Here is a 23,123-nt window from a genome sequence, read left to right as displayed (position 1 = left end):
GATAAGTGGTGATCACTGTGTAAAAAAAAAGTCATGTACTGTAAGTCATTTGAGCCATTTCTCATATAAAGCTATTTGTATTATAATATTTGTATTACAAAGACTTAATAATATTCTTTGAACTTCAAACATTTCCTTATAAAACAATAACCATTCTTAACTTAATACACATGTATATTACTTTTTACAATCTCTTGTGAACTTCAATTACAGGAGATGAAACGGGACGTATTCTTTCTAACTGAAACTGGCATAAAGCCAACCAATTTCCAAACGACTTCATAATTAAAGGATACTCTAACTTAACATCTAAATCTGACCCCCAAGATCGCCATGAGCATGGAATATGTGCCTACATTAAAGGTTGCTTTCCATGTGGTAGGGATATCTCCAGAGAAGGCCCTAATTTACCTTATATGTGCTTCCGGGTTGCACTAGCTTACACCACTGCATTTATATTTGCCCTCTATCGCCACCACAACAGTGGGGTTACTATCTTTAAGAGGATATCTGAGAAAATTGACCACATCTTGTCTGCTCATCCTTCGGCTAACATTCACATTTGCGGTGACTTCAATGTCCATAATGTGGAATGGCTGACCCACTCAAATAAGACCGATGATGAGGGGAGGTTCTGTCATGATTTTGCCACTGCCTATAACCTCACTCAAATTGTTCATGAACCCACCCATGTGCCTGATACTACCAGTCAGTATGCAAGCCTTCTAGACCTTTTCCTCACAACTTCCGCTGAGCTATGTTCATGTTCCGTTCTATCTCCTCTGGGATCCTCCGACCACTCTGTTGTAGCAGTTAAGATAAAAATGAAATGTAATAAGTCTTCAGACGTACCTCTCCACTGTACTGTATATCGATACTCTATGGCTGACTGGATAGCTTCCGTACATTCATATCTGATCTACCTCTGAATTCCATGTTTAAAAAGGATGTGTCCTCTATAGTATCAGACCTAACCGAATGGTTAATTGTAGGCATAGACTGATTCATACCTTCCAAAAAATTCCAACAAAAACTTAACAGCCAGTGATGGTTCTCCCCAGAATGTGCTGCTGCCATTGCGCACAGAAATCACTTTTTCTATAGCTGTCAACATAATAGATATACTGAGACTAAAGCTGCTTTCAGGACTGCCTGCAACCACTGTAAAAGAGTAATAAAAAATGCAAGAGAGCTATATGCTCAGTCTGTTAAATCTAAAGTAGCTGAGCAGCGGCTTGGTTCACACCAGTTTTGGCAAATAGCAAACAGGATTCTGAACAGAAACGTGCGTTCTATCCCAATCATCATCAATGGACCTGAGGTCATCTCGTCAGCATCAGACAAGGCCAGACTATTTGCCAAGAAATGTGTAGTTAATTCTACCCTATGCGACAAAGGCCATCAACTCCCTGTATTTCCTCCAATATCAGACAACATGCTATGCAACATACAAATATCTGTGCGTGAGGTTGCCAAGCTAAGCAAGAACCTTGATTCCAGTAAAGCAACTGGCCCTGACGGCATTCCAGTTATAGTGCTGAAAAAGCTCCAACCAGAACTTGCCCCCATACTTACAAAACTGTTTAAGCGTTGCCTTAAGGAGAAGTGCTTTCTAACACCCTGGAAAACCTCATCAGTATGCCCTGTATTTAAGAACTCGGGTGATAAGTCATCTCCCTCTCAGTACAGACCAATAAGTCTTCTGTGTGTCATGAGTAAGTTGCTGGAATCCATATTAAATAGAGAAGTAGTCAATCACCTCAGCAGAAACAACCTTCTTAGTGACATGCAATATGGTTTCCGCTCCACAAGATCTACAGCAGATGTGTTAACGGTTATATCTCATAGGATTAGTGAATCTCTTGACAAAGGCTTCCTTTCCAGGGCAATTGCTCTTGACATATCAAAGGCCTTCGATAAGGTATGGCATAAAGGCCTACTTCACAAGATTTCCAGCTACGGTATAACTGGAAATGTTTTCTCAATCATTAAATCATTTCTTTCCAATAGGTTCATAAGAGTAGTGGTTGACAGGCAAAAATCAGAGGCCCACAGTATTAATGCTTGAATCCCTCAGGGGTCCATCCTGGGCCCAACTCTCTTCCTGATCTACATTAATGATCTTCTGAAGCACATACTTAAATCATTCGTTGACATCTATGCTGATGACACGACCATCTATAGTAACACATCAAAGGCCGTAAATGACAAAGTTCTCTCTAATTCTCTCTCCTCTGATCTTGAGCGCGTGGTACAGTGGGGGAACAGGTGGCTGGTCACTTTTAATGCATCAAAAACCAAGCTTCTATCTTTACATCATCGCTCTGATCCCCATCTGGCATCAATTGAAATGGATGGCTCTCGTCTTGGGGAGGCTCCATGTTTTGAGAAGCTTTACGCCTGATCTGAAATGGAACATGCACATCAGGTCTGTTACCAAGGATGCTGAGAAAATGGTGGGATCCTTCTACTGCTGCAGAAGATATCTCACTACTGATGCAATTCCCTATCTGTATAAAAGCCAAGTACGTCCAAGGATGGAGTACTGCTGCCACATCTGGGAAGGAGCTGCTAAAAACAGCCTATCCTGCCGTCGTTTAATGGGGGGGGTGCCCTCTTCTCTTCCCTGCAGCCTCTCTCCCACAGAAGAGACGTTGCGAGTCTGTCTTTGTTTTATCGTTATTTCCATGACAAATGCTCGTCTGAGATCTAATCTATCGTCCCCCTCGCCAATCTTTCACAAGAAACACCCGTCTGGGTGAAACTACTGTCAATAATTTTCCCCACTCTCTATCTGTGCCTAAATCCAAACATAGATTCCATGAGCAGAGCTTCTTTCTCAGAAGTGCACAACTGTGGAACTCTATTCCATTTGCCTGTTTCCCACCTGACTACAACTTGGATATCTTCAAGTCCAACATAAACAAATTCCTGACAAACCGCCCCCTTAAGTAAGACACTCTATCAAATCTCCAATGCTAATGATTACTACAATACTATCTCATTGATTACTGTACACGCAATAACCCTTATCCCTGAGTGGCCTCCAGGCCTTGATAAGTGGTGACCTCCATGTAAAAAAAAAAAATCTTAATAATGTTAATACTATCGAAAAGTGTTCCTAATACATCATGTTATCACAAAGGTTTGTTTGTTAATGAACTTTATTTTAATGATGTGCATATCAATATTTAAAAATGTTTTCTTTATTAACAGGTTACGGTCAGAGAAAGGAGCACATTTGATGGATATATACTGTGTTAAAATTCTATTCGTTTTCTTTTGGATCTAATATACAAATTTAAGCAAACAACACTTTACATAAATTAATCCAAACAAAATGAAAAGACATTTTTTGTGTGACATAAAGCTTTTCCGATAGTTACCCTTTAAGCAGACATGTGCAAACACACACTACATAAATAACAAGGCCTAATAAAAAAGCATATTCAGAAATACTTGGAAACAATACTGGAAGACCAAGCTGGCATGAAATACAAATAGCAGCAATAAAGGGAACAACATCTATTCTTAAAGAAAACCCTCGGATATAAATTCAAATCATAATGAAATCAAGTGTTAACCCCAAGATGGAGTTAGCTCCCTTTGATCTCTTAAAACTAACCAAAATAAAATAATAAATGAAAAAGAAAGAAACCAGACACTGTACAGAATTTATACTTTTGAATCAGCATTTTTGACGAATGAAGAACACATGGAAATAAACAAAATAAAAAAACGCTTTTGTTGTGAGGTGTGCAATAAAAGTTTTTCTGATAGTCGTGCTTTAAGCCGACATGTGCAAACACACACTGGAGAAAAACCATATGTATGTGAAGTATGTGGCTCAGCTTTTACGATGAGTTCAACTTTGAAAGTTCATGTACGAAGACATACTGGGGAAAAACCTTATTATTGTGATGTGTGTGGTTCCGGCTTTACAACCAATGCAACATATAAACGACATGTGCAAAAACATTCGGGTGAAAAACCCTTTTCTTGTGAAAACTGTGATGCGAGATTTTCACGCCGATATCATTTAACACGACATCTTCGGACTCATACTGGAGAGAAACCATATCGATGTGATGTGTGTGATTCGGGGTTTGCTGATAAATCACATTTAATTATACATGAACGCAAACATACTGGGGAAAAACCGTTTGAATGTCTGATTTGCCACGCATCGTTTCACGATCCAACTTCGTATAAGAAACATGTGAAACGACATGGGGGCATAAAACCGTATCGATGCGAAGTTTGTGATTGTGATTTTTATGATCAGTATACGTTGCGGACTCATATGCGAACTCACACTGGTGAGAAACCCTTTTCTTGTGAAGTTTGTGACTCTTCGTTTACATTAAAGTGTAGTTTAGAACGACACATGCGCATACACAGTGGCGAACGACCGTTCATTTGTGGCATGTGTGAATCGGCTTTTGTCGAATATTCTGCTTTAAGACGACATGTTCGAACACATACTGGAGAGAAACCATTCTCTTGTCATATATGTGAATCAGCTTTTGCAGATAAAGTTAATTTAAACAACCACATGAAAAAGCACAATTGACAGTGTTCTATGACAAAGACATACAGATGGGCAGATACATAAAAGACAAGGTCATTAAACCAGACATTGTAATATAGAACAAGCCTAAAAGAACTGAGCTCATTATCGATGTCACTGTCCCAAATGACTATGGTCTTAATAGAGCTGAACGAGAAAAGATAACAAAATATCAGGACCTAAAAAATGATCTAAAAACGACATGGTCTCAGAATGAAATGATCATTATACCAGTTGTGATAGGAGCAACTGGTCTAATAAAAAAATTCTTAAGGTATATATGGAAACAATCTTTCGAAGGACCAAGCTGGCACAAAATACAAACAACAGCTATAAAGAGAACAACGTCTATTCTTAAAAGAGCCCTTGGATATAAATTTAAATCATAATAAAATCAAGTGTTAGTCCCAGGACAAAGCCCCTTAATCTCTTGAAACTAATCAAAGTAAAATAATAAAAAAGATTAGAATCATAAAAATAATGTCTTGGTTGGAATATATGAGAAAGTGGGTGAATAGCATCCAACAGAATGCCCCATCCTGGGCTTAAACAAACTGATAAGAAAGTTGAAATTTGTTCAGCTTTTAAATAATATCTTTCATGGTAAATTAGTATACGATTGGGTTAAAGGTTTAAATATTAAATGCAGAATTTTAAATAGTACTATCAGGGAACCCGACGTTGCTTGGTATTAAATGGCGGTCAACAAATGTTACATACTTCAAATACTTTTATTGTCATCAAAATCCGTGAAATCATTCATTTTTCAATCAAATCAATTGATTGTAAACAAACATCTTGTTGACCAACTCTTCACTCAAATTGATTGTGTACATCTGGCCTATATCACAATAATCCCTTATCCTTAATGGTGATGATTATTTAGGATGTCTACCACTAGAAATTATGGGCACATTTCGTATTCATTTTATTCTGAAGAAATATTTAGTTAATTTATTACACATCTTGGTTCACAGATATGTGGGTCAGCCCGTTCTACTTATTTTAAAATAGCACATGTAAAAACATATGGAGACATTATATAAGAGGCAACTCTGTCCTTAGCTGGAATAATGTTGCTATATCTTGGGTGGAGCTGCTCAGTGCATCCTTTCTTGTCTTAATAGGGTACAAAATCGACTTTGAAATCTGGTGGGCAATGTCCTATTCTGCTCCCTGCTACTTCTTTCTTACAGAAAACACATTGCGAGCCTATATCTGCTCTATTGATATTTTCATGGCAGTTGCTTGACTGAGCTTCAGTCTATGACCCCTCCCCTTTAAAATATTCATGGCAAACACCCGACTGGCTGCAACCACTATCAACAGTTTCCCTTACTCTCTATCTGTGCCTAGAACTAAACAAACATTCCATAAATAAAGCTTTTTTCCCCAGAACTGTCCATCTGTATGACACAATACCGTGGAGCTGATTTCCAGCTGACTACAACATGGTTGTTTTCAAGATCAATATAAACATTTATGTTGTATCATCTTAAATAAATTAATTGCTATCCAATTTCCACCATCAACCATCATGGTGTTGTCTCACATGACACTCATTAACACTTATCCTTAAGTAGTCTCTGGGCCTTGATAATAGTATAAAAAAATTGAAAACAGTAATCAGATGAGCAACCAGACTTGTGACAAAGAATTACAAAAATTACTAGGCAAATATATCCGATGAAACGAGAGAAAGAGATTGAAACAATCGTGTCTAAAGGGATGGTTAGAATCATAAAGAGATCTCTCGAGTGGAGTCTATTAAATAACAAGTGAATATCTGGCATCCAGTAAGATCGATTGTCTATCCTCAGTAATAATAAAAATGTAAGAAAATAAAAAAGAAAAACATTCGTGTAGTCTTTTGTGGTAAATTAGTATATCCTTTTGATAAAAGTATATAATATTAAATGCAGATTTAAGATCTTGTCCAGAATTCTCTGTATTAAAAACAAAATTAAAGAAAAATCTGTATGTATGTACTCACAATAAAAAGAAAATATCATATTCCAAAAATCACATATTTTGATAAAGTAGTTTTATATTTACAGAGAAAATCATTTTTAAGTGATTAATAGAAGTTTAAGGCATTTCAACAAAAATTCACTAGTTTGAATTATTTGGAAACTAGTTTTTTTTTAGATTAATTATAATACTTATCACTATTTCTAAAATGCATGGAGTTTGTGTAAATGCATCGGGTGTTTTTATATATCGATGTGGTGTTTAGTCTAGCTATCTAACCAATTACATTGATTTTTATTCCTTCCCACAGGTTAATGTCTTCATTAGTCAATGATAGGACTTCTATCAAACAAACGTTTGACGGACTTTTACTAATTCATTTTTTGGTTTTACCAGCACCTCTGGACTATTTGTTGAAATGCTTTGAGTTTGCTCTCAGTCAGCCAAGCCAACAAAATATCCAATGAAGCTTCCTGATATTTGCATATTGGATTTGAAAAAAGGATATTTTGTTAACTATAAGACTAATATTCTCTATTTATAAATTAATAAAAAAAATTAAATTGTAAAACAAAAACAAAAAATAACATTACATCAATAGCAATTAGAGTTTTATAAAAATTAGTTTATGTAATAATTAATCATGGGATGATTTCAATATTTTTTCGATTCCAATACAAGTGTCGATTCTGTTCTTTATTCTCAATTCTAATATGATTACAGATTCTGATTATAATGCTCTAAATATTTAGTAATAGAATTCTTTCTTTTTTTAATTTTTGCATTACTGTAAACAAAAGTCTTATGTAATATGTCCATATATTTTTGCAAATGTAACCATACATTTGATAGAGGCAGAGTTTTCTAGAGATTTTAGTTTTACTGGTAGTTTAAAACCAACAAATATCATTTTGTCGGTAGTACCAGTAATGGAAACTTAAGTTATATAAATATTAAAAGAACTGTTTTGGGCATCAGAAAATAGGTACAAATTTTTTCTGGTTTGGATACTGTGAAAACTTCCAATTCTGATTAATCATCCCAAGACTAGTAATAAGTAAAGAATACTGTAAGAATTAAATTTAAATTTCCAAATGCTCTCAATTAAAATGTATGTATATTGAGGGGGTACAAGTGCAATGAATTCATCAGATCACATTCAATTGAAGTACTTGTAAAACAGGTACAGTAATACAACATTACAATGATGGGACAGGGGTTGATAGTGTAAGATCTATTAGATTGGGAACTCTTTTTTTTACTGTAAGAGGGAGTAATAATTGATAGAAAAAAAACAAATAACATAATTTAAAAAAAAGAACTAACCAAAATTAAATATTTTTCAGTATTTTATTTTATTCTACTTACAAGCACATAATTATATGCATTGATATCAACAATATATTTTATAAAACAGATATGTTGATGTCGTAACTTCAAAGAATTTTTATTGGCATCACTTTGCAAGTTTTCATTTTAATAACTTCTGCAAGAAAAATTGTTTTCAGATTGTTCACAACCAAACTAATAAACGGATGTTAGAATCTATGCTTAACTATTGTTTTTAAAAATGAATAAAGTTCACTTTCAGTATAAATCACATTGTGTCGCTTTGAAGGTTTGTATATATGCTGTGTTTTACCTGTTTTTATTTCAAACAATTTTCTATAGTTCCCATCATCTTACATTTAAATTTACATAGGGCATGGTACATTCCTAAGGCGAGAATATTGTTTATTGGTACCGCCTTACCTGAGATCTTGTCATTCAAACTACTCGTCTTAACATTCACAGGTAACATGAATTGGAAAAAATACATTGAAGACATTGCAAACGTTGCTGCAAAGACGGGTTCCCTCTACTGCGGTACTAAATCACACCTGAGAGCATCATGTATCTCTACAAAGCTACCATTTGCCCATACATAAAGTATTGCTGCCACATATAGGTTAGTGCATCCACCACTAGTCTCTCCCTCTTACAGTAAAAAAAAGAGTTCCCAATCTAATAGATCTTACACTATCAACCCCTGTCCCATCATTGTAATATTGTATTACTGTACCTGTTTTACAAGTACTTCAATTGAATGTGATCTGATGAATTCATTGCACTTGTACCCCCTCAATATACATACTTCTGATAAACCCGTGTAACTACAAAATCCTACCCCTTCACTGTTGAGGTCTCTAAATACTTCTAGTCTAATAGCTTCTTTCCTTGGACTGCTAGACTTAGGAATTTCCTCCCTGCTTTCTGCTTCCCTGACTGTAATGACATGCAGACATTTAGATGAACGTTTGATAGACAGGAGATAAAATACCAGCCTATAAAATCGAGGGTAATTTTGCGATTAATATTCACACAAGGTTTGAGAGCTAAAAAAGACGCCGATTAAAACGTTGTGCTCTAAATAAATTGGAATTAGAACCTGATTTGACACTTCAGAAACTGGCTAAAGATTGTCAGCAATTCGTTGCAGCAGAGCAAGATTCCCGAGACATAGAGGAAGCAGGTATTGTGCACATTAGAAAAATACGCTTCCATAATAAAGGACACCTGCCTGCCAGCAATTACCAACCAAGAGGCAAAAAGAACCCTTGACAAAATTATCAGGTATGATAAAATCCTAGGACCCCTTGTAGCAAATGTGGAGGACTTCATGGGTACAATTCATGTCAGTACCAAAGGAAAATAACATGTGACCAATGCATGCTAGCAGGGCACAAGGCCTCATATTGCAGAACAAAAGTAGCAAAAAAGAGCTACATAAAAACTGCAAAAATGGATCCTTCATCAACAGAGAACATAAGGAAGTATGTTATGGTGAGAATCAAAAATAAAGAAGTAAATCTACAGCTCGATTCAGGGTCGGATTTATCAATTATAAATGTTCACACGTGGAAGAGAATAGGAAAGCTCACAATGACAAAGACGAATAAAGTCGCAAGATTGGTAACTGGAGAAAAAATAAATTTTGAGGGTGAGCTAGTTATTAATGTGTCACTAAAAAGAACTACAAAAAAGCTAAAAGTGTTCGTTCTAAGGAACACAACAAACTTATTTGGGACCGATTGGATTCAGGAATTTGAATTATGGGAGTCGCCAATGAGTGATTTTTTTCACAAGGTCAAAAACCTAACGGCAGAAGCCGACAAACTCAAAAAGGATCTTAAAAAATCTTTCCCAAGTGTTTTCTCCGAAAAGCTTGGATGCTGCACAAAAATAAAGGCGAGATTCAAATTGCTGGACGACGCAAAACCAATATTCAAAAAGCCATGGAGTGTACCATTTGCTTTGAGGGAAAAAATTGAAAAAGAATTGGAAAGACTAGTTAACACTGGGATTTTAATCCCTATTAACTAGAGTGAGTGGGCAGCCCCCACCGTATACGTGAAAAAAAATCTAAAGCGATTAGGGTATACGCAGACTTTTTGACTGGATTGAATGCGGCGCTCAAGGACCATCACTACCCACTACCAAACCCAGATGAAATATTCGCTAAGTTAAATGGTGGAAAATATTTTTCCAAAATAGACTTAAACGAGGCGTACCTACAAATACCAGTAGAGGAAGAAACTTTTGTGTATCTCAACACACAAAGAAAATTCAATAGATTAGCATTTGGTATAAAAGTAGCACCTGCAATTTTCCAATAGGTAATTGATACTTTGCTAAGCGGTTTGGATTTCACAAGAGGCTATGTGGACGATATTCCTATGCATAGTCAAAATGTTAAACAACATAGAGATAATATATTTCAAGTGTTTGACAGAATAAAAGAAGGAAGCAAAATGCGAATTTTTTTGGGAACGAATTAAATACCTGGATCATATCATAGATAAGGATGGGAGGAAACCCGATCCAGACAGGTCCACAGCTATAAAGGACATGCCAGAACCTCATAATGTAACTACATTGAAGAGTTTTTTAGGGCTTGCAAACTATTATTAAACGTTCATCAAAAACATGCATGAATTGCGTGCGCCATTGAATGTACTATTAAAAAGGACAAAAAATGGAACTGGACGCCTGAGTACCAGGCAGCATTTAAGAAATTAAAAGCTGTATTAACGTCAGATTTATCCCTCACTCATTTCAATCCGAAACAAGAGATTATTGTCACAACTGACGCAAGTTCTTATGGAATTGGGGCATGCATTCTACACAAGATGCTTGATGGGTCCACTAAGCCGATCGCCCATGCATCAAGAATTTTACTTCCTGCTGTGAAGAATTACTTTAAAATCGAAAATGAAGCACTAGGAATCATATTCGATGTTACAAAATTCCACCGATTTTTACACGGTCGTAAATTTAAATTACAAACTGACCATAAGCTGCTTATAACCATCTTTGGCTCTAAAAAAGGTCTGCCAACTTACGCAGCCAACAGACTGCAAAGATGAGAACCATTCTACTGAATTACGACTTCACAGATGTAAGAAATTCCATACTGAAGTGAAGTCACGCAGACGGATTGTCGCGATAACTCCTGAAATCAAGGTAACCACTGGAAGACACAGTAATAGCGTCACTACAAAGTGAAAAGGACTACACACAAATACTATGTAATACGATCAAGGAACTACCAGTCACTTTGGAAGATATAATAAGGGAGGCTGAAGAAGATAGCTTCATCAAAGAAATGAAACAAAAAATTAAATCTGATGAATCAGCAGCAGAAGCTTATTTTATGTGCAATGAGGTACTGTTGTACTGAGAAAGAATAGTAATCCCAGCTACACCCCAAAAGAAAATTCTAAAGGATTTCCATATGGGGCACCCTGGGACTACACTAATGAAGAGCCTCATGAGGTCCTACGTTTACTGGAAGAGTATGGACACTGATATAGAAGGCACGGTAAAGTCGTATCCAGGATGCGCATTGGCTGCAAAAGTGTCTCCAATACACACTTTAGCCTGTGGCCTAAAGCAGACCACCCATGGCAAAAATACATGTAGATTACGCAGGCCCACTAGATAGAAACTATAATTTAATAGTGGTAGACAGTTTGTCAAAATGGCCTGAGGTATTTTGATGTAAAAGTCCAACAATAGATTTTACAATCAGTGCTCTTCACGAATTGTTCGCTAGGTTTGGTGTAGTTGATTGTCTAGTGTCATACAATGGCACACAATTCACTTCAGCAGATTTTAAAAGCTTCTGCGAGGATTTCCAGGTTAACCACATAACGATGCCAACCTATCATTCCCGATCGAACAGTCAAGCAGAGAGGTTTGTAGACACATTGAAAAGAGCCCTGAAGAAGGCTAAAGGAATGCCCTCAGAAAAGGCGTTACAACAGTTTTTATAAGTTTACCGAATTACGGCAAATGAAAGGACTCCATCAAAGATGTCGCCAGCAGAGTTAATGTTTGTGAGGAAAATTAGGCCGGTCTTCGAGAAAATTTTACCAAAACAGGTGAAACTGCCAAATACTGTAATTCCTAAAAAGAGGTATTTACCTAGTGAAAAGGTATTTTTCCAGGTACACAAAAATAATAGCACAATGTGGGAACTAGAAAAGGTCCAGAAAAGGATCGAGTGGATAGTCTACATTATCGAAGGCCCAAAATTTAAGCACAAGAAATATTTAAACCAAATTCGGAAACATATAACTGATGACAAAAGACAACCTCCTGCTGAACAAGGAGAAATAATGTACCAGATATATGACAGGTTCGACTTGGTAACACCACACACAGCCGGACAATGCCAGTCCTCCAGGAAAAGGAAAATGACCAACGCAATAGAGATTAACCCCAGGAAAAAGAGCTATACGATCATCCCAGGGGAATGAAAAGCTCAGGAGGGGGGGGAGGTACTAAACACCCCTATTTCAGAACTAAGTGGAATCAACTAGTCTTATGAATACCACTGGTTTCAGAGACTAAAAGGAGACATTCATACCATGTTTAACCGCATGCGTTCGTCTCATACCACTTTAGTGGCTCCTGTACTCTTTATGATAAATACATATATTTTATACACCTTACACTACTTGTGGTTTCTTTCATTTACAACCCCTAGCATGGGTCTACAACAGTTACCCAAACTGTTTTTTTTTTCAATAGAAGTTTTAAAATACAGCTGTAGTGGTGTTTTCTTTAGGGCGACACTTTTATCTTTACAGTCTGTATATATAGATGATGTGCATACATATAGTAATAATATGTAGTAATAGTGATATTTACATATCGAAAAAAAAAAAAGATTTAAATCTCATAAAATCCATACTAGAATTATCCACAATCATCCGTGGCACAGTGGATAAAGTACTTGGTGCAATTCAGTTGTAAAACTTACATACTTGGACACTGAAGGTTTAATCCTCAGTGCGAGTGATCCAATAATGCAGTTACACATTTTTTAGGACTTCTCCCCAGTTGTGACTGACGAAACAAGAACATGTTACTCCTGGATTAAATAAAGGGCTCTGTTTGAAATTGCATGCAGATTCCTTAGTCTTCCAGAAAGATTTCTGACAAGATACACCTTAAAAAGTTTGGAGATTACATCGACTAAAACGTTGTGAAAATAACATTCAAGATAAAATCAGTAGTCTGAAGAGTCCAAATAATATGAAAAGTAAAAATGGTCATGGTGTAAGTCATTAATTCTACATGTTTTATAGCATTTTTGGTTACATAATCCTAACAGGTTGGAAATAAAATTCGATAATTTTTACCATGAATTTATTCAATAGATTTTCTCTTAGAACTAATTTCAGTTGATAAAGGTTTGTAGCTAATAAATAGCAATTTTGTTATATTTTTAAACCTGTTGCTAACTTTATTGCTTCTGTAAATTGCTAATAAGTGAGTTTTAAACTATCAAAACCCATGATTGTATGACATTAAGACTATTATTTTGTAAATAGAAAATTATAATTTTGATCATCTCTTTGTAAAAAAAAAAAGTTAAGACATTTTACAAATCACATTTTTCAATCTTAATTTTCGCGGTTTGTAATTTTCGTTCCATGTGACATTACCTTGACTTGCTCGTGATGTAGAATATTCAATGTTAGCCCTCTTTCACTTGGTGTTGAAAGATTTTTCTGTCTTTGTGATCATCTTACAACTCAATACAAAAAGTATAGAAACTGAGGTATACAATCAAATTACTTTATTTAATACTCACTTTCAATTTTCTTACATGTGTGTCTGTATATGTGTTACAAAACATGACATACCAGAACAAGAAAAGTCACATTGTTTGCAAGAATATCCAGTGTGAGTTCTCATATGAACTGTTAAATGTGATTTCTGTGAACATGAATATCCACATATTTTACAAGAATATGGTTTCCCCCCAGTGTGTGTCTGCATATGTACGACTAAAGTTGATTTATGAGAACAAGAATATTCACAAACTTCACAAGAATATGGCTTTTCTCCGGTGTGGGTTCTCATATGAGACACTAACTGTGCTTTCTGAGAACAAGTATAACTACATAGTTTACAAGAATGCGGTTTTAGTCCACTGTGTGTCAGCATATGTTGTGCTAAGGTTGATTTCTGAGAAGAGGAATATTCACAGAGTTTGCAAGAATATGGCTTTTCCCCAGTGTGAGTTCTCATATGTCGTACTAAACTTGATTTTCTTGTAAAGGAATCGCCACACACTTCACAAGAATGTGATTTCTCTTCAGTATGTAATCGCATGTGTTTCTCCAGGTTGGATTTATTTAAACAAGTATAGAAGCATGTTTCACAAGTACTCAAATTGTCTTCACTCTGTGTTTTTCTCTGCAGTGTCAATCTTTGTTCTTGAGTAAACGAAGAATCAAAAGCATTGCAAGTAGATAGCTTCTTTGAATTTTGATTTTCCATTGATTTTTTTTCGTATTTGGAGGAATTTCAAGATGATAAATTTGCCATAGGAGTATTTTTCTCTTTCTTATGGATTGTCAAGCATTTTTTCAGTTCAAAACTGAGTCATTAAAAAACGACTTAACTGTTTGATCTGAACATTATTTAAAATGAATTATTTGTATGCACCATTTCTAGTTGATAAAATAGTCAATGAAATGGAAAATGAACATCCAACAGAATATATTAGTTCTTCTGTTTGTGAATTCATATATCATTTTAAATGTTTATGAAAATAAAGGTAAGGAGGAATTTTAGTCTAAAATAAATTTTGTTGAGATGCAATTAAGATTGGCAATTTAAAATATCCAAACATTGAATATGCTCAACCTTTCTCTAGTGATTTTGAAACATGGATGATAAACATGATTCAATGAATATCTGAGAAAGTTGTGTTCACAAGATAATCTTGGTAAAATTGTATACTAAAATGGACTAGTGTCTTATTTTATGTTTTACATAAGTACTGCATGATTTCTGAGCAACTAATTTTTGTTCATAGTGAATCAACAAGAAAAATGATTCAGTAGAAAAATTTATCACAGTAATAAGGATGAATGATTTGAATACCATTCACGTTCATTAGGAAAGGAAAATCTTGATATGAGATTAATATGATTTTATCATTGAAGTCTGTGTCTTCATACATCTTTTCAAACTTGATTTGAGTAAAATAATAAAAGCCAACCAATATAGATAAAGATGAATATGTTTATAAAATGATGCAGTGAAATTGACATTTGTTTAAAAGAAGAAAATCAGATTAAATATGTATTACTTTTGTGTCAGTTTTTCAGTAACATTGTTATGAAGAGGAATTCAGGAAATCTCTTTACAGGATAATTGAAATTAGGTAAAGGTTTTAAAGCAGGAACATCTGTAAATAAAAATAATTTAAATTTAAGTTTTATTATTTCATGTACATAAAAGAATACAATTTTCATTATTATTAGTATTTGTTATTAGTCACAACTCTTAATTAGAATTTGCCCATTAAGTTAATACAGGCTGGTTTCTTATTTAGAATATCAATTAACACACAAGTAATGCAGGTATACATGGAATTCTTTGAACTGCAACTAGTACAACATTTAAATTTTATTTTTTATCAGTTTTAAAGATGATATCAGTAAAATGGCATCCATTCTTCTCTATGCACTAAGTTAATCGAACTCTGAAGTTTCGGTCAACTCTTTCCAGCATATCGATGGGTATATTGGTGACAGCTCAACAAATGTTGTTTTTCAGGTGAGTCAAGGTGCTAGGACGATTGTTGTAAACAATTGATTTCAGATATCCCCATAAAAAATAGTCACATGGTGATAAATTGAGTGACCGCTTGAAAAAAAATGCCTCAACAGCAAAAGCGTGTTCCAACTTTGTCCATTCCGTGATGCTCGCTGGAGATTCTGAAAAATAAACAAAAAATAAATAACGCACATTCAGAACCAAACTTTAAGCCTCATCCTCTCAAATAAGTTCATCCTCGGAGTAACTATCGCTTTAGGGCACCACATTTAATTAAGCAAGTTGCTCTGCCCCACCCTGTGCAAGATATATTAGAAAAATGACCTGAAATTTTCCTACTTGACACATAGCCAAGTAGAAATGAACGGGGGTTTAGGAGATATTCTAATGTGAATATCACATTGTCATTCAAAGGAAGTATGCTATGTACTGAGGTCAGAGAATGTCATGTTTTTTTGTGCTGTGATAAATATGGTAGTGATATTAAGTGACTGGTATTGTATTAACTTGACTCTAAGTTGATAACATCAAATAAAATTAAGGTCAGTTTTACGTTTAAAGTTTTACCCACTCATTCGAAAATTTATTTTCCACACATTTCAGTCAATATGAAAGTAAAATTAATATTTACTTTATCTAATATGTAAAACGATTTTGAACTTTAAGAAATTATTTTATGTTGAAAACACAATTACAATATTAAATGGCATTTTTCATATATTTTGTCTGCCTTTAAAAATGTTTTCTTCTTCAGGTCTTAATTATTCTTGTTTGCATGTGATACTTATATTTTTTTAATGATAAAAAGTTACATAGAAGATCTTTGTATTTTAGATACCATCTAATGAGAAAATTTAAAGTTAAATAAAACTATCCATTTGTGAAAATATAAAATGTAGGTGATTAGTTTATATTAAGCAAATAATCCAATTCATTTTCTATTAGCATTGTTGACAACAAAATATCAATTTGCAATATAACTTAGTACTGTATTAAGCTCGTGTTCATTTAATTCAATAAAATGTTTCATTGCCATTTCAAAAAAATTAATTGAATGATTTGCATTTATTATTATATTTTTATTTCTAAAAAATATATTAATATTATAAATAATAAAAGTTACATTATTTTTCACATTTTAACAATTACAATTGTTATTTAAAATGTTTGTAAAAATTATCTAATTTTTATATTTTCTATGTTGGTAAAATCTGTAATGATATGCACACGTGTCCAATAAAGTAAATTTTAAACAATTGCATGGAAATATAATTATGAAAATAAAAATATGACAAAAAATAAAATTAGAATTTAAATAATTATTGCTCACAGTTCTTTAGAACTGTGAGCAAATGTATCAGATTATATGAGTGTCGGTGTAAGGATTTCATACGTCACCATTCAAACAATACAATCTCTAATGATTCTTCATACTGCTACTTCAGATTCTTGCTACACTTTGAATAAAAAAATGTTATGTTACTGGTTATTAAGTTGCAGTTGAGTAGTTTAAAGGATGTAAAATTATTATTATGCTCTATTACTTGGTTTGACATAAGTCATCACATGCTGAATTTTAAATGTAAATATCTACTGTTTCAAATTAAGCCTTTCAAATTGCATATATATATATAAGTAAAAAAAATACAAATAACAGGCATTTTTCCTTCAGACAACAGAAAGAAAAAGTCGTCAAAACAAGCACCTGGAGACAACAGTGGTTCAGGGTATCCTCAGTCTGTCCCCTAAGTAAACTCCATTATCATATGTAGTCTAAGGTCTTACCAAGGACCCATAAATTTATGCGGGAATTAAGCTGGAAAGGTTAATGCAGTTTGAAAATGACCGAAAATATGCTGAAGTTGTGCTAAAGCTGATAATAGATATCTCATTTTCTTTGTGCAATTTCTGTCCTTTAGTTGAGTTGAAATATACAGTCCATTTGTAGAAACTGGAAACAAAAGCCAACAATTAAGTGAAGGTTTTGTTAAGTTTTAAAATTGTTCACTACAAAATAAATGTTCTACATTTTATTATTTCGAGAGTAATAGAATAAATAATGGAGCTGATAAATACTTTTCTACTTAACGAATGTTTTATATGAAGAAAAAAAGTTTCAAGTTTTAATAACAATTAGCGAATTGGGCAGATAACCTTTTTTTTACAATAGGAAAATACCTTTCAAGCATTTAACAATGGAGAGTTAAGTAGATATTTCTGATGAGAGAAAAGGACAGGTCACGGAAGAAAATCAAATTAACCTAAAATTATTTTTTGAACTAGAAAAATTCAATAAATAGATAGCAATTCGTGTTAACTGTTAATTTTAACAATAAATAAACCGCAAATATGAAGTCAGAGAAAGAGTTGACTAAAATAAAAAGTAAAATTAGTTCTAGTTTCAATTGTAACACTCAATTTATATATTATAATTTCCTGTTAGAACCCATCAGAAAAAATATCAGTTTGGGGTTTTATGAATAAAAAAATCTATCTGAATTAATCCTAAGCCAGAAAAAATTACAAAATATTTTTTATTGGTCATTAAGCGATTCCAGAAGTAAGCCACCGATGGAACATCCTACCAACTCCCCAAATAGCTCGGTGTGTAGATAACAGAAGTATACCAAGGTATTTTCAGTCAAACAAGACGCCCCAACAAGACCCAATAACAAAGTCCTCTAAATCCAACAGTATATGCTTCACAAAATAGTTAGGACACAGATGAAACTCAGTGAGTTACTAGAGAATTCAACATTATAAAATTTGATAAAACAAAATCCTGAAGGAATTCGTTGAATGCTAAAAAAGATAGAACCACAAAGTCTAACACAGTAGAAAATTAAACAAATGTTTTCATATAAGACTGTAACTTTTGATAGTTCACGTCATACTAAGGATTCCTTGCCTTCCTTAAGATGTCGATTTGTTTTTTTTAAAACAGAAAAAATTTTGGGAATTTAATAGTCATCAAAGACAAACCAATGAAGACAACTGTTTAAGAATAACCAACTTGCATACATGCAAAATACATCTTCAGAACATACAAATTAGTTAACAGCTGACAACCAAAAAAAAAAAACAATAACAAAAAAAAATGCAGTAAATGCTGAATTAAATTCCCCATATCCTTAAAATGCACTGAAAGTAATATTTTCAGCAACAATTTCCAATTCGAGACATACAGCTGCCATAAATAGAAAAAAAATAGGGGGTCAACATGACATGAAATCACATTCACATGTGAATTATGCCCATCCAAATCTAATCTGAGAGGAATGATGAGAGGTGTGGAAGAAGTAAGGAAGTCAGAACACCAGAGTTGATTGGCCAAATAAAGAATTTCATGAATAAGGACCGTCATATGTCTATAGACACAATAAGTGTACAGTTTGTATGACAGTGTAGGAACTTAAGATGTGAAAGATTTGCACGAATGCACCAGTCCACAACTCCATTTTTGTCACAGACTATTTGACCAAGATGGGCATCAAGACAGTTCCTCACCCTCCCTATAATCCAAACCTTGCTACCCATGACCACTGGTTATTCCCTCAGCTCAGGGAAAACCTTAGTGTCTGTCATCATTAAACAATTGAGCATATGACAGAGACTGTGACGAGGGTTATTGCCGCACTCAGACAAGAGGAATTCCATGGGACTTTCCAGAAGTTGTTGAGACGGTACAACAAATGCATTACAGCCCGAGAAGATTACTTCAAATGGGACTAGAGTTTTGTGTGTACTATCAATAAAATTGCCCATACAAAAAAGTCTGGAAACTTATTGAAGGCACCTCATATACATATATATATATATATATATATATATATATATATATATATATATATATATATATAAAGTTCTTAACTTTTATTTCATAATATTTTGTATTCCAGCACGTTACTAATAGAAAATGAATAAAGAAAAGTTATAAACTTTTATACTTTTTGTATTAATTTATATATATATATATATATATATATATATATATATATATATATATATATATATATATGGTAAATGTGTAGTTTAGTAGAATAAATTATTTGACAGACAAAAAATTATAAAAACTATTTTATTTTTATGTAAAACACATTATTGGACCCAAAGGCTGAAATGAAACCCGAAAAAAAATTTCATTTTTATTATTTTTTCATCATTTTTATTAGACTAAATGTATGAAATTTGAGGTCGCCGTATTGCTTTTAAAATTTGGCCTGACAGATTGGCCTTTTTAAGCCCAAATTTAACCATTTTTTTACGCTCTTTCATTAAAAAAATATGGCGGCCAAAATCATAGTTTTATTAAAAGCATAAAAAAAAATAGGCCAAATTTTTTAAACCTTAGAAAGGCCAAATTTTAAAAGTAATATAGTGGCCTCAAATGTCGTTCATTTAGTCTAATAAAAATAATTAAAAAAATAAAAATAATAAAAAAATAAAAATAATTTAAAAAAATAAAAATAATTAAAAAAAATAAAAATAATAAAAATGAAATTTTTTTCTGGTTTTATTTCAGCCTTTGAGTAAATGTATTTTATATAAAAATAAATAATTTTTATAATATTTTGTCAGCCAAAAATTTACGCCATTAAAGTAAACATTTTCCACACACACACACACACACACACACACACACACACACACACATACACACACACACTCGAAAACAATGCGAAAAAAATATGCATGATTCCGTGACGTCAGGTTTGTGTTAACTATACGAACTATGGAAAAGCAGAAGCGACTTAATGATTTTTTAAAACATTTGTTTATTTTCTTCAAACTGCAATTAATAATTAATTTTTGTTATAATTTTGTTAGGCTTTAAGATTTACACGGTTAAATGATTAATAATATTAAAAACATTTGTATATTAAATATGAAATACGGCTTTACTGAATGTTCATATTCGGCTTCCATACTTTTGTTCAGTAAAAAGAGACAAACAAAATATGAGAGGGGCCTACAATATGCTTAATATTTGTGCAGTAATATTTTCAAATCAGTTTTAATCTGGGGATAAAATAGCTGACAAGAGCCATGTTTATATTAAAACTTAATATTTAAAAAAATTTTAAACACGATTAATTAAAAATCTATGTTGTAATGGAACATTTTGAAATAATGGAATTTTAATCGTTTTAATCTTTAAAAAAATTAATTAATTTTACGAAGTTTCTTTTTCTTGGCAATTCAACTGATTATAGTATATATTAATTCGAAAAAACGCTATTAAAAAAACATAATATAAATTTATATCATTTTTTTAATTGCAACTTCAAGGTAAATTTTTATTTAATACATGTATTTAAATTAAAAAAAAATAAATATGTTTTAGTTATTTGAACTCTTATGTTTCATAATAAATAGAAATTTCGATAGATTTAAATACATTTTGTTCAAATTTCAAAAAAAATAAATATGGGAGTGGGGACACGTACTAAAAAATGTACGGAAACTGCATTTTATATGTAATTTTATTCTAAAAGGGATAAGTATCGAAAATTTCACGAAAATTTGACCATTAGTTGATTTTTGCTAGATTTATTAAATACGAGTATGTTTTCACGTTCGAAATGCTTACTACATGGGAACGTTATTTTAAAGCTCCAATTATGTAAACACGATTTTCGTCTCACAATTTTATTATTTTCGTGCGGTGAAAAAACTTTTTAAAAATTATTACTAGTTTATTTTGCCCTTCTTTTAAATTGTACAAAAGTTATATTGATAATATTAATTCCTAATTAAGTTACATTGTTTTACATATAGGAGGGGTTAATTCCGTGGTGACTTTTGGAGGTGCATATATATATATATATATATATATATATATATATATATATATATATATATATATATATATATATATATATATATATATATATATATATGATTGTTGAGCTGGATTAAATCCGACGATATGAAATAAAATGGAGGTGGAAGGACCTGGATACTCAACGTTTCGCCCGATTTATGCGGGCTTCTTCAAGAGGGATGGTCATTGACGAGAGAGTCGGAGGATTGGGGCTATATATAATGATGGGGGAGAGCAGCGTGTTTTCCTTATGTAAATTAGATGTCATATATACATGTATATACATTTTATGAGAGAAGAACTAATTAGAGTAAACTAGTGTAGTGGATTACGTCTAAAAGATAAAATATCGTAGAGATTAAAAATTGTGTTTGGAAATATAGCGGTGATAGATTAAATAAATAAAATGACACGAGATTACGAAAGAATTTTTTTTTTTTTTTTTAAATTAGAAATAATTGAATTGGGATAAAATAGCGCAGTAACTTAAAAGATGGTATCTAAAAATAAGAATAGGAGGTGATAAAATGGAGTCTAAAAATAGATAATGATAAAATACAGTAAATAAGTAAAATAAAAATAAAATTAAGTGAAATTACGAATTTTTTTTTTCGCGTTTAACCGGTGTCTATGACATCTAATTTACATAAGGAAAACACGCTGCGCTGCTGCTCTCCCCCATCATTATATATAGCCCCAATCCTCCGACTCTCTCGTCAATGACCATCCCTCTTGAAGAAGCCCGCATAAATCGGGCGAAACGTTCAGTATCCAGGTCCTTCCACCTCCATTTTATTTCATATATATATATATATATATATATATATATATATATATATATATATATATATATATATATATATATATATATATATATATATATCGATTATGCAAAATTACATCTTCATAAAGTTCGTTCTTCACTTAATAATCGGAGAAAAATTCATATTGATTAGATAGTTACCTGATTTTTGGTAGATTTTTAAAATTAAAAATAAAGTGAAAGTGAAGAAAAAATCTTACCTTTCAAAAACAAAACCGAACATGTAGTCGTTTTGTTGGAATTTTTGTAGTAATTCGATATAATTTCTTTTTTGTGCGTCAAATTCATTAAAGAATAAATATATGAAGATTGAAAAGAATAAAAATTAAAGATGTAAACAACACAACAACAACGGTTTAATGCTAAACTGTTTAAAGATAACACACTGACATTGAAAGGTCATCAGTAAGCGGTGTAAATTTTATTTTGTTCCTTGCGTGAAAACGTTCATTAATTAGTTACATGTCAGGAATGTTAGGACGTATATGTTTCTGGCGGAAGTAAATCAAATGAATAAGTTTAGGAGAAGGACGTAATTGTTTTACCTTCTTAATAAATTATAGCAAAGAACAAGGCACAAAAGAAACACAAACTTCCTTTTAAACAATAAAAATGAAGAGTATTTTATTTGTAACAGAAACTGGCAGGTCAGGCTGCTAAAAGGGAAGAAAAAAAAAGAAGTTCTTTTAAGGTCATCGAAGGTCCGTCAGTACCGTGTCATCCCCGGCTGGATAGCAGTGGTCTGAAATCGAGACCATCAATGCTATAGCGAGATGTGTGATGGACAGTGTCATGCTGTGTTGTGCATGGAT

At 32.9% G+C, this 23,123-nt stretch overlaps 1 protein-coding gene and 1 long non-coding RNA gene across 2 annotated transcripts in view; one reads left to right on the top strand and one right to left on the bottom strand.

Moving 5' to 3' along the window:
• LOC145241678 (uncharacterized) overlaps nt 1-12,631 on the top strand; it is an 85,990-nt gene extending 73,359 nt beyond the window's left edge. The window contains exon 6 of the mRNA XM_080104806.1: nt 3,632-12,631. Within this exon, the coding sequence (XP_079960932.1) occupies nt 3,632-4,573 (942 nt within the window). The 3' untranslated portion in view covers nt 4,574-12,631. The remainder of the gene's footprint in view (nt 1-3,631) is intronic.
• A 2,484-nt stretch (nt 12,632-15,115) lies between these two features.
• Nucleotides 15,116-22,724, bottom strand: LOC145241279 (uncharacterized). Its single transcript, XR_013862531.1, has 2 exons — nt 22,512-22,724; nt 15,116-15,293 (listed from the first exon to the last, which is right to left on the bottom strand). It is a non-coding gene; the product is annotated as an uncharacterized LOC145241279 (long non-coding RNA).
• Nucleotides 22,725-23,123: the final 399 nt, after the last annotated feature.

The sequence above is a fragment of the Euprymna scolopes genome, chromosome 20 (genome assembly GCF_053919585.1).
Source record: "Euprymna scolopes isolate OS-2025 chromosome 20, ASM5391958v1, whole genome shotgun sequence".
NCBI classification, from domain to species: Eukaryota; Metazoa; Mollusca; class Cephalopoda; order Sepiida; family Sepiolidae; genus Euprymna; species Euprymna scolopes.
Note: the sequence above shows the minus strand (reverse complement) of the source record. Positions and strands in the feature narration are given on the sequence as shown.